Consider the following 13215-nt stretch of genomic DNA (forward strand, 5'->3'; position numbering starts at 1 on the left):
CCTGCTTAGAAGTGTGCAAAGAATATGAAGAAATATGCTCATTCGGTGTTCTTCTAGGTCTGCCTGGTCAGAAGAATCCCCTGGAACTTGATTGAAAAGATCTGAGGTAAGGCCAGAGCATTTGCATATTTAACAAGAGCCCAGGTGATTCTCATCAAGCAAGCACTGGGAACAAGATGCTTTCAGATACCAACCTCATTTACCCATCCCATGGTTTACGTTACACACTCTACATCACCTGTGGGATGTCAGGAAGCTGATGGAAGCAGTTAGCAAGTGCTCCGTCTTTCCATGTTTTCTATGCATAGCACCACCATACCCGCCTGGCTGATTTAAATTACCATCTACATTAACATCGACATGACAAGGCTTTATAAAATGATTTCTCCATCCACTGTAAGGCCTCTTGACACTGCTCAAGGTACAGTCTTCTGACTTTGGGGACTACACAAAGCTTAAAGTCTTATTTGATTACTAATATTTGCTGTCAATCTTTCCCTACAGGAAGGTATTAAACAGCTTTTTTAAAAAAAATTTAATTCAACCTATTATAAAAATAAATATATGACAGAAAATGAAAGAGCAAACAAAAAAAAATCCCGTACTTCCATAGCATATTTACTCCATTTAAAAAAATATACATTTAAATACTTCCTTTTAAACAGCAATTGGCATCTCAATCTTTCCCCTCCCTAGAGGGGGAAAAATTGCCAATTTCACACACACACACACACACACACGCACGCACACACGCGCACACCTCTACTGGAGCTGCCAAACTTTGCCTGCCTCCCTGCATATTTTATTTTCTAAATTTACACTGAGGAAGGTTTTTTTCCTCAATGCTGAAAAGAATAAAGAAGATATAAAATGGCCTGTATGAAAATCCAATCAGTGGTAGCCTGGGGCTGAGGGTGAGGCTATTAACCTGGAAAAGGCACAAAGTCAGTTTTGGGGGTGACTGCAAATGCTCTAGATCTCGCTTGTGGTGGCAGTGGTCACATACAAGTGTATATACTTGTCTAAACTCATTAAAATGCATATTTAAATGGATGCATTTGACTATAACTTATACCTCAAAAAAAGTGACTAAAAAAAGTTCATAACCTTAGTAACATTTTCCAAACAATACAGAAAGCTACAAAATGAAAAGCATAAAGCCCCTATTGCCCCCAATCCCTTTGCCTCAAAAACAAAAAACTCCAGCATCAGTTTCCTGTGTGGGCTTCTGCCAAGACCAGCTCAGTGACTCGAGACTCGAGGTGAGTGACGGGTGCCGCAAGCTTGAAGAAAACACAGACACAGACTGAAGAGAAAGATGGGACGGGGGGCCTCAAGACCTCTAGGATCAAGAGCCTTGCTGATTGATTCCACGTTGCTTTATTTTTTTGTTTTGTTTTTCTTGGCACACGGGCTTAGTTGCTCCGCGGCATGTGGGATCTTCCTGGAGCAGGGCTTGAACCTGTGTCCCCTGCATTGGCAGGCGGATTCTTAACCACTGCGCCACCTAGGAAGCCCCACGTTGCTTTTATATGGTTCTCGGCATAGCCTAAGGGTCTAACACTCCCAGGTTAATCCCATAAACAATCATAGGCCTCACATGACTGGGGCAATGATCTTTGTTTACCTCCTGGGTCCGATTTGAGCAGATGTGGATCTGAGCAGGGTGCGGATTTGAGCTGGGCGTGGAGAGCAAAGCAGCCCTGGGGGCAGGAGACCTCTCTCAGTAGGATTAGGGGTCTGTGCCCCACCCCTGTTGGCTCCTCTGCGACTGTGCCTGTCTTAGGTTGTTCCTCCCCTGAGGAATCTTACCCGTCTCTGGCTAACCAGCCATCCTCCAGGGCCAAACAGGGTGATATGAGGAATGCAGGGAGAAGGGGGCTGCGCCCCCAGAGAGGGCCAATCCTCTGCCTATGCCCCCATAGTCTCCACGCCCCGCACCCTCAGCTCCTCCACTGCTCAAGCAGGACATTCTGCGTCCCGTCGCTCGGCCCACATACGTTAACATTTTCAAGGTTTCAGAAAGACTCCTGAATGTCTTCCCACAGGCTTCTAGCACAAAATAAAATGTTTTATGAATAAACCAGCTCTACAATATGTGTCTCTTTGCTACCCCTGAATATTTAGAAGCCGCACCTGGGAATGACAGAACCTGGGAGAAGGATAATTACCTGCGGTTTCCTGGCTCCCTTTCCTCTCTTCACCCCAGGCCCCACAAAGGGCAGACACAGCTCGAGTTGAGTCTTCAAACAGCAGCGAGGCGCTTGGTTGCCCTTGCGTTTGGCTAACAGGGCCTTGCAATCCCCTCACCAGGAGGAGTAAAGATGCGCGCAGAGATGACGCAAAAAGCCTCAGAGCAGGGCCTATATAGGCTCCTCCGGCCTCCCTCCTCCCTGGGGGCGGTTCCCAGGAGGACCACGCAGGATCCCTTAGGCACACCTGTGTGCATCTCATTAGCGTCCAAAGGTTCCAAGGCAGCAACACCTGTTTGGGTGGGGGGTGTGCTAGGGACTAGGCGTCAAGGGCCCTTTTGGAAAGAGAACTAGTGTCGCTGGGAGCACAGAAGTCAAAAGCCACGTTCAAAGAGCAGGATTTGGTCTGTGCTGACAACGAGTTACAGACTTTGTCCCAGGAATGCCATCAAGAAGCCGTTTTTAGAGACTGAAGTCGTGGTTCTCAGATGCTGGACGTCCCTGGAGGTTGTCATTCAGTGCATCTGGAACAGGGCTGGGAAGTGTGTCTCTGGAACAGCTCCCGAGGTGGTTCCGATGCACCAGATGTGGGAGCCCCTGGACGGGGCTATCTTCCACTGAAAGGCTCAAAGGACTCCAACTCTATGCCCAGAACCTCTAACACTTCCTCCAGTCCGTTCTCCATACAGCAGCCAAACCTGATCACATCACAACTCAGCTGATGCCTTTTCTTTTCTTTTTTTTTTTGCTTACGACTTTTCGATGGCTTCTCGCCCACCTTCTCAGCCTCTCCTGTGCCTCCCCTAAAGTGCTTACCCATCTCCCTTCTCCCTCCACAGACACAACGGCTCCTTCCCAACCTTGGAAGCTGTGCAGGGGGGCATGTCCTGGCATCACATGGAAATGGTGGTCTAGGGGACTCAGCAGAGGACCAACATTCACTACGTGCCATCCCCGTGTCTGGCTCTCCGGGGTGTTTTCACATACTCATCTCATGTTGGCCTCACTACCATCACTATGGTCACTATGTGACCCTCACCCATATCCTAGATAAAAAAATGGAGCCTCAGGGAAGTAGCTGGGCTCACCTGAGATGGCACAACTATCAAGTGGTAAAGCCAGGAATCTGAGTTCTGTTCTTTCTTTCCAAAGTCTAGCGGGAAAAGCTGGAAATCAGGATAAGGTAAAAAGAAAGGAAGAAAGAAAGAGAAGACCAGAAGAATTAAAAAACAAACACCACCCAAAAACCAAAAACTCAATATCAAGATAGCTGCCATCAGAGTCTGAGTGGATTACATTATCTTCAGTCATTTATGCCAGTGGGCTACAAAATAAATAGGTCAGGAATAGAAGGGGGTCCCTTCCATTCTGGGCCACCCCTGGTGGTGTTTACACCTAAGCTGAGTGAAAGCACCTTGAGCCCCAAGCCCGCCTGGCCTGGATGGAAAGCGAAGACCCAATGCCCAGAAACAAACAGCCACTCTGAGACGGCACAGTTGCAGCCACAGCGGGAACCTGCTACTTTAACTTCACACTGCTTTCCAGTGGGCCTGGCAGTATTTCTAGAGCTTGGAGTTTGCATAAGTAAGAGCTAACTCCAAACTCCGCATCACTCTCAGATGTTGAAAAGAGTCTTAACCAAATTCAATGTCAAAATAAAGTTTAGCAATTGCAAAACCCCAGATGCACCACAGAGGTCTTTGTTTCAGACAACAGCTTCCGCTACCACAACTGACCCACCTCTCACAATCAAACAGGGGCCACCAAGGGGCAGAAGCAGCAAGCCGGAAATGAGCCAGCGTCATCCTTAGGAAAACAGTGCAGGATGGAGCTAATCCTTCCAGCTCCTCCCTACACACTCACTGCTTCCAGAGTTTTACGAGAGTCCTTATAATTCTCCTTTCAGGAGGGCAGGTAAGCCCCTACTTTACCATTTTAATTAAAAGTGAAAGAGAAAGATAAAAACAACATTTACGAGTGTCCCTTCTATACCTAGAACTGTGCTAGTACTTTTAGAAAATGTAATCTGTACCTGAATCCCAGTTATTTAGTATATTATTATGCCCATTTTAGTAATTTAAAATAAGAAGTTCAGAAAGGACCCATAACCTGCCCAAAGTCACACAGTGACAAGTGACAAGAACCGCCTCGAACCCTTTTGTCAAATGAGCTAAAAAATGAGCGGGTGAAAATGTAATTGAGAGGCAAAGCTGGGGTTCTAATGGGGTCTGTACCTCACGGAGCCTTCCGGGCCTCTCCCACATGCGTCGCCCAAACAGGACAGCCTCACCAGGGAAGCAAAACTGTGTGGGGCACAAGTGACATCCCTCGACTGATAAAATTATGCCCAACTCCTCTTGGGACAAGAGATGCCACGTGACACGCTTTGAACTCTGGCACTGTGTGTAATTTACCCCCCACTTTGTGTGCCAAGAGAGGGGAATGCCCATCTCTTCTTCTAAGGCCTCGAGAGGGAGCCCAGACCTTGTTGGATCTGGCACCCAGATCCCTCCTGTATCCAGGGGCCTCCTCATGGGAATGAGACTCCATGACAGCTGAGTGGATTCGGGCTCATCCACCGCCTTAGAAGGCTCCAAAAGCAAGTGGAACCATACGCTTGGTGCTGTGGGCCGGTCACGTAACCTCTCTGAACCTAACGGTGCTTGGCACAGGGTCAGTGTTTGGGAACCACCTGCTGCAGGGGTGACTGGAAGGTGGCAGGGAAGGAGGGTGAATAGGTCACAAACCACGACAGCTGAAATGGCGAAACAGCAGACATCTGGACTGTCTGTTCTTCCTGCCCCTTCCACTGCCATCAACGCGAAGCGTGCAGCATCGGAGGGAGGGGAGATCCCCCTCCTCGGGCTGCGTCTCAGGACGTCTGCTCTTCGTGCTTATCTTCTTCACTTCCTTCCTCAGCACGCGGTCCGCCCACACCCCTACAGGCACCCTGAGATCAGCGTTTCGGAGCACAGTAGAGAGACCGTATTAAAAGCTAAAGGCCTGAGGAGTTGTGGGGCACAGCCTGTGCAGACAGGCCAAACCAACAGCAGGCCGAGGCATGGCTGGAGACCACGGCTCTAGCTCAGCTGTCATTGCACTGGGAGATTTCCCAGGCTGGTCCCTGCCGGCATCCTGCCCTAGTCTAAGCTTTACTGTACTTTTCTGGAAGTAACTAAAACAGAGAACTCAAAAGCCCAAGAGAACCACGGGGTTGGCAAGGGCAAACCCCTAGGAGGCGCGTACATATCCAGGGTGTTCATTCAGCAGTACCTGAGGACCAAGAGTACATCTGCCCAAAGACAAAACACATGAACTGCTTGGTCCATGGTGGGAGAAAAGCAGGACTGCTATATTCATGACCGTGGCGTGCGGACGACTACTGAATTGTCAGGATGCTTTTCGTCCTCTGAGGGATGTCCCCTCAAGTGCTGAGCAGCTACACTGGGTGTTAACGTCTGTCACATTTCTGTCTCACCAGCCTGCATACCAACTTCCTGGAGACACCAGGAGTGGCCTCTACATTTGATAACTCCTGAACTGTGCCTCCCATCTAAGAATCAGAAAAGGGGTTCTGGCCTCAAAGAACTCATTCACCACCCCAGGAGCCAGGAAGAGACAATCTTTTTAAAAAAATAAAAATAAAAGATCCCACTTGCTGGGAAGCAGAGGGAATAATAGTATTTATGCTAAGATCTACAGTGAAAAAGCTCTCTCTACAAAAGAAGCCAGACCCCAAAGAGCATGTACTATATATTATTTCATTTACAGAAAGTTCAAAATCAGACAAAAGTCTCCCAAGGTGTTCGGAGTCAGAGATGCTCGTCTCCGTGTGGGAAGGAGGCAATGATAACTGGAAGGAACGTGAGGGGGCTGTGGAGGTGCTTGATAACATTTCGTTTTGATCTGTGTGCTGGGTACGCGCGTGGTGTTCGTTTTGTGATAATCCAGGTTGTCTACTTAATGATCTGTGTGATTATGTGTATTTTATGTGTGGATAAAAATGACAAATTAGAAAGCCACTCCCTTTATGGACAGAGGGGCTCATACTCACTGCTGCCTGCTTGCAGAACCCCATCCTCACACAACGGGCCAGAGACTTTTTAAAATGAACAAACCCGTAAGCCTATCTTCTCACCTTCAAATGGTGTTTTCAATGTTTTCAAATGCAATAAGAGGTTGTCTCAGGCTGAACTTCACTGAACTTCAGGGCCTAATCAAGCCTTTTTCTGCACTTGGCCAATCTCTGGATGAGGCAAATTCTGCCTGTGGTCCCATGGGGAGATGGACGAAGCGACGCTCAGGCCTCCCAGGTCCGACACAGGGGAGGGCAGAGGCACGGTGAGCACAGGCGAAGCGGAGCAGCTTTCCCCCATCACGCAACGACTTGCTGGTGGGGGGGCCTCGTGATACTCCGTCCAAGGACTATCGCTTTTCTCCTACATCTCATTCCACAGGGGCCGATTAGTAAACACTCTCCTCTGGGGAACGGAGGAAAACGAGCCCAGGGAACGTCACTGGCCCTTCTCTGTACACAAAGCACACAAAGGGGTTTACCGAGTTCCTCTCCAACAGGAAGTCATTTGTCTCGGAGAGCCAGGAAGAGGAGGAGGGAAGTGCTGAGTCTGCATTGCAACACAGCCCAGTGTTTTTGTGGAAACGATGGTCTCCTGATCAAAACACAGTTGCATAAATGGACTCCCTCCACTTCAAAAAGAAAAAAAAAAAGAAAAAACTTAAAGCTCATAAATAGGGATCACACAACCCTGATTAATTTTAAAGTTCCTTCCTCACTGTCTTTTTTAGAAAGCAACTAAAAATAAAGGCTTGAAACTTGAAATAATGTAAGCAAGTAATCACACACACGCACTGGGCTTTTCCCATATATGGCTGCGTTCCTCTTCAGCCTTTGAAAAGGCCAAAAGAAGAGGTGGCCAACAACCAAAATAATCCTTCAGACAGTTGAAAACGAGGAGAAAGAACTAGAAGAGTGGGTGAATGACAAAGGATTGCAAGGCTGCAGGAGGATAAATAGCACTGAGAGCGACGGGTTGCCATAGTACTTTCAAAACACGGGCACACGCATTTTGACACCGGACCCCTTCTGTAAAGAAACGGTTCTGCCCTCTGGCCTCAGCACTGAGAAAGCTACAACTGCAGTAGCTTAACATAAAGGACTTAAAGAAGGAAACCAGTGCCGGGGCATGACGGAACATTTCATTAAGGCCCTTCTCAGCATGAAGTCTGTAAAGGAGATGAGGGCACCTCTCAAGGTCAGAAGCAAGGGCAGGAGACGTGTGAAAAGGGACAAGGGTGAGGATTCGGAGGAGCGCGTCCACAGCGCAGGTCGGCTCTGGAGGACAGCCTCCTCGTGACGGGGGCTTATTACAGGGCCTGCTGGGTCCTTCTTGAAGTGTTTCTGCAGAAAAGAGCAACCCATCCATGTCGAATAAACGCCACCTTGAGTGAGGCTGGCTGGAAAAGTCACATTTGCATGGTGGTGTATGGTTTACAAAGCCTTATCATAGACAATTCTGGACACCAGGTGAAGCACCTGCTCTTACTGATGAGGAAACCGAGGCTCAGGGAGGTAAGTGACCTAACACAAGACGACGACGGGTGACGTAGCGCAAGGGCCCCAGAGCAGTGATTCGAAGCGAACTCTCCCGACGTGCAGACCGGGGCTGTCCTACTCACAAAACCTCAGACGCAGCCCTGGTCCGAGGGCCTAGTTTAGGTTTGGATTTCAGCATATCCACTACGTCTATGACCACGGACAAGTAACTTCCCCTCTTCTGATTCAGATCCTCAACCAGAAAATGGCAGGGCAGGCATGGGGAGGCAGAGAGAGAGGTGAAGGCGATCCGTGTGAGTCACCCGCTCTCCGCACCGTCTATGGGTCTGTCCTCACGAACACCCAGACGGCACTGGCGGGCGCTCTCACCGCTCCCCTCACGAGACGGCCTTCCTGCTGCAGACTGAGATACACACACAGAACCCAGAGAAATGATCTCTGGAGAGTAAAACCAGAAAACCTCCAAAAGCATAGTAACAGAAACTGGTGAAGAGGCAACACAAATTTAACATTTTCATCCCACTGCTTTTTTTCTCTTTCACTCCCTATGGGATGGACCTTCCTTCCTGGTGACGCTTCAGATTCTATTTTTGAAAAGACATCCCACTTTCCAGTGACGCTGTGCACGTCTAACGGTCTTCCCGTGTACACCTAGAAAGGCTTCTTTTTGGCTAAATTGTGAGTAATAAAAACAAACAGCAGCAGCAAAACTAGCAGCATCATTTCCTGAGGGCTGTGAAGTACCAGGCACTGTCGCGGAGCCGTTTCTATATATCATCTCTCATCTCTGCTGCTACCAGCTGAGGTCGGGATTCTTGCCTCCATTTTATAGATGAGAAAACTAAGGCTCAGAGAAGTTTAGTGACTTGGCCAAGGAAGGCCATCTTAACAGACTGCAGGGCTGGGGTTTAAGCCACGGTCTGGTTGGTTCCAAAGCCTGTCCTCTCTTGTTCTACTCCATCATGAGGCTCTGAGTCAACATGCTAAATGCTAAATCAAGACTCTGGGTAATGCTGCTTGTTCAGGATTTCTTCTCGTCACCAACCCACAGAATGGGATCCCCTCCAGGTGCTCATAAAGAATTCCCACTGAAATTCCAGGGAGGCGGGAGGGTAAGGAGGGCGGAGAAGGGGTGGGCTGGGATGATGGCATGGTAAAGTGACCCCAACTACTTTCCCGCTGCACCACAGGACTCGGGTCCAGAATGGTGATTTCATTTCCAGTCACTAACCTGGTGAGGCACGAGCCCGAGAGAGGTGGGAGGCTCATTCATGCGGTCGTCACTGCTGCTGGCAATGGCGTAGCCCCTGAGAAAAGGAAACAATTAGAGCTGCTCATTTCATAAAAGTTTATGTTTAATTCCTGTGAGGATGACCTGGAGGAGGTCCATGTAAGATTTATAAGGATAACCAAAACACCCCTGGCTAGGCAGCCGAAGCCAGGAAAAAAAAAAAAACCCTAATTTCCCTGGGAGGAAGGCAGAAGACTAGTTTAAAAACAACAACAAAAAACACAAAAACCTGTGTTTTAGAGTCAGAAAGACCAGAGCTTGTGACTACAGGCAAGTTGCTTATTGCTTAATTTCTCTGTGCTTCAGGTTCATCATCTATAAAGTAGGAACAAGACAGTTGTGAGAAATGATTTAGGAATAATAAGTTAGATAAATTGCCAAGTGCAATGTCTGGCACACAACAAGCCGATAAACGTTAGTTCCCTTACTCCGAGATAGTTTTGTAAAACACCACAGCACGTTGTTGAACTGAAATTCTGAAACAAAGACTTCCAACCTCAACTTGTGGAGGTGATGTAAATGCTACCACGACGGAGCAAGGAGAAAGAAAAGTGAGGAATTAATTGGCCAGAACGAATGCACTCTATTCCAAACAGCACTGCGCTGTTTACCAAGTCACAGAAGAGATGCAACGCAGGCCTTGGCTTTAGCCTATGACCAAGGCAAATGCGGCAGACAGAGGGGCAGTGTCAAAGACTCAGAGTCAGCTCTGGAAAATTTTATTCCAACTGCTTCCTGCCAGGGGGCCACAATAAACATACGTGCCAGGGGATGACAAAAATGGGAGGAGGACAAAAAAAAAAAAAGCTGCTTATTTTCATTTAACTCTGAGGCATCTATACTAGTTATATATGCCAGCAACATTGTACAGAGGTTGTCTTTTCAACTGCATAGAAGGATTCTGAGTTATACAGTAAATAGAATATTCACATTGATTTCTGAGAAATGGAAAAACAAATCTTTCAAAAATTCAATTCTTTCCTGCCTGTATTGCAGAGAGCATAGCAGAGTGATTAAAAACAGAGTCTGGAGCCAAACTGAGCTGAGCTAAATCCCAGCTTTACTACTTACCAGCTACGTGAATTCGAGTAACTTAGTCATCTTTGCTATGCCTCTACTTCCCCATCAAAAATGGGGCAGGTAAGAGTGCCTTCCTAATGTGTTTCCTATGAGGATTAAATGAGTTACTATTTGTGAAGTGCCTAGAATAAGGCCTAGCACAATGTAAGCACTATGTAAGTGTTGAAAATAAGATAAATCATAGCGTGCTTGTCACACAATCAGGTGTAAATATCTGTTTGGCTCCAGTCTGATTTCACTATATGACACTTGACAGCACCGTCTTTAGCAGATATTGAGAGTCTTAAATTGTTTACTAACTTTTCTTTTTTCCTCTTTTCTTCATTTTCTTCCTTTCCTTTCATTTTCTCTTCTTTTTCTTCCTTCTTTCTCTTTTTAAATTACTGACTCTATTTTTAAAATTAATTTAATTTTTATCTCACTTTTATTTATTACAAGATGAATTACTTCTGTTGTTTATAAGTCATAAAGTGAGATCTTCTCCTTGCTTGGAGAAGATAGGGTGTCTAGACCACAATTGTGGTAATTTATATCTGTAATATAACATATATACAATGTGTTAAACATAGAGACTACCAAAAAGCCCAAGGTTGAGTTGAAACAAACACACCAGCCTACTCCCTTCCTTCCTCTCACATGCAAGCCTGACCCTATGAGTGCTTAATAAATTAAAAAAATATTTTTATAACTGTTGTGGTATTGGTGGACTAGGTGGTCAGGACCAGCCCTCCCACTGAGAACAAATAGGAAAGCTAGACACAGTATAAAAACCTTTGTTTGAAAGCATCAGAGAGCTACCACGGTAGGAGAAACTTACAGAGCCAAGGTCTATGAGAGGAGGGAAGCCCACAGAAGTAAACCAGGCATTTGCAAGGGGAGTTTTCCCCCATAAAGAGACTGCCAACCTCCAAAAGCAGAGACCACAGGATCAGAAGCTGAACAGTGATAGCGACGGACTCACAAGGCTGATGGGAAAATCCAGAGTTGAGGTCTGCCAATAAGGAGGAACCTCGGAAAACATCCCAGGCTTTGGGCTGGGGTCATGGGGGGGCTACATCCTCAGACTAAGGGTGAACTAGAAGTAGGCAAGCCCTAATTGGATAAGATGTTCTAGGATGGTAATCCACTTGGCCTAGCAGTTTGCCAGAAAGAAATTTAAATCACAACATCTCTGTAACTTTTCACATATAATGTCCAATACCTTAATCAAATATAGCCAAGCAGATGCAAGGAATTAAGGAAATTTAAATACTGATTGGATATGTGACTCTATTCCATATTAGGGAATTGCCTTTTGTTTTTATATGTAAAAATAGTAGAGATACATACTAAAAAGATGCATTTTTATGAACGAAATGCTACGTCTTAAATTTGCTTTAAAATAAGTCAGTGGAAGGAGAAAAATCGTGGACAGTAGTACATATAAATGACGACTAGCCACGTGAGGATAAGTGTTGACACTGGATGGTGCACACAGGGGGGTTTCTATATACATACAAATTGTGTGTGTGTGGGGGGGTGTGTACAGACAAAACATATATCTTCTTTCATGTGTGTTTGAATTTTCCGTAATAAAAAGGTTTCATTTAAAAAAAAGACCTCAAAACCAGGTATATGAGGAGACAATACATAACCAAAAGTCAATAAAAATAATAGACAATAGGAGCAGACACATACGAGATCCCACTATGGACATATCTGATAAGGGCTTAAAAGAAAAACATGATTCAATGTGTTCAAGAATGAAAAAGACCAAAATTGTAATTTCATCAGAGAAGAGGAAATGTATAAAATAAGATCAGATGGAAACTCTAAAACTAAAACATATAATAATGAATTTTAAAACTCAACGGATGGTACATAGACACAGAAGAAGAAAGAATTAGCAAACTGGAAAATAAGCCAAAAGCAAATAGCCAGACTGAATGAAGCAAGGAAAGACAAAATGATGGGACATACAGAAAAGGGTACAAGCTGATTCTAACATGCCATCGGGGACTCAAGAGGAAAGAATCAAGAAAGGGGCAGAAGCAATGTTTTAGGAGATAATGGATGAAAATCTTCCACAGTGGGTGGAAAACATCAAGCCACGCATTCAAGAGGCATGAGGAAGCACAGTCAGAATAAATACAGAAATAGGTAGATAATAATAAATACAGAATCAGGTGACTTTTACCGTCTTCCAGGAAACTGAAGTTTTTTTCCATTAAGAGAATTCTGTAAAGACCAAAAAAGAAAAATGGAACTCTGAAGGTACAATGTCTGGTGAATACAGCAGATGAATCAGAACTTCCCAGCCCGGCTGTAACAGTTTTTGCCTGGTCATCAAAGAAGCATGCAGTCTTGCGTTATCCTGATGGAAGATTATGCGTTTTCTGTTGACTAATTCCAGACGCTTTTCGTGGAGTGCTGCTTTCGGTTGATCTAACTGGGAGCAGTACTTGTTGGAATTAATCATTTCGTTTTCTGGAAGGAGCTCATAATAGAGGACTCCCTTCCAATCCCACAGCAATATGTTGTGCATATACACAGCATCACCTTCTTTGGATGAAGACCAGCGTTTGGTGTGGTTGGTGGTGGCTCATTTTGCTTGCCCCACGATCTCTTCTGTTCCACACTATTGTACAGTATCCACTTTTCATCGCCTGTCACAATTTGTTTTAAAAACGAAACGTTTTCGTTTAAGTAGAGAATCGCATGCGGAAATACAGTCAGAAAGGTTTTTTTTGATTAACTTATGTGGAACCCAAACATCAAAGTGATTAACATAACCAAGCTGGTGCAGGGACTTCCCTGGTGGTCCAGTGGTAAAGAATCCACCTTCCAATGCAGGGGACGTGGGTTCAATCCCTGGTCAGGGAACTAAGATCCCACACGCCGCGGGGCAACTAAGCCTTCATGCCACAACTAGGCCCTGATGCAGCCATAAAAAGAAAACAAAATAAAACAAAACATGACAAAGCTGGCACAAATGATTTTTCAGCACTTGATCTGGAAATTTTGAGCATGCCGGCTGTCTCCTGCATAACATTGATTGTTCTCAATTAATGTCTCGATTTGATTGCTATCAACCTCAG

The 13215-nt window shown here is 45.8% G+C and overlaps 1 protein-coding gene across 10 annotated transcripts in view; it reads right to left on the reverse strand.

Annotated features, from left to right (window-relative positions):
• ATG7 (autophagy related 7) overlaps positions 1–13215 on the reverse strand; it is a 330637-nt gene that overhangs the window by 154329 nt on the left and 163093 nt on the right. For all 10 annotated transcript variants that reach the window (XM_057705407.1, XM_057705404.1, XM_057705399.1 and 7 more), the window contains one exon: positions 8999–9074. In XM_057705407.1, the coding sequence (XP_057561390.1) occupies positions 8999–9074 (76 nt within the window). The remainder of the gene's footprint in view (positions 1–8998; positions 9075–13215) is intronic.

This window comes from Hippopotamus amphibius, chromosome 13 (genome assembly GCF_030028045.1).
Source record: "Hippopotamus amphibius kiboko isolate mHipAmp2 chromosome 13, mHipAmp2.hap2, whole genome shotgun sequence".
NCBI lineage: Eukaryota > Metazoa > Chordata > Mammalia > Artiodactyla > Hippopotamidae > Hippopotamus > Hippopotamus amphibius.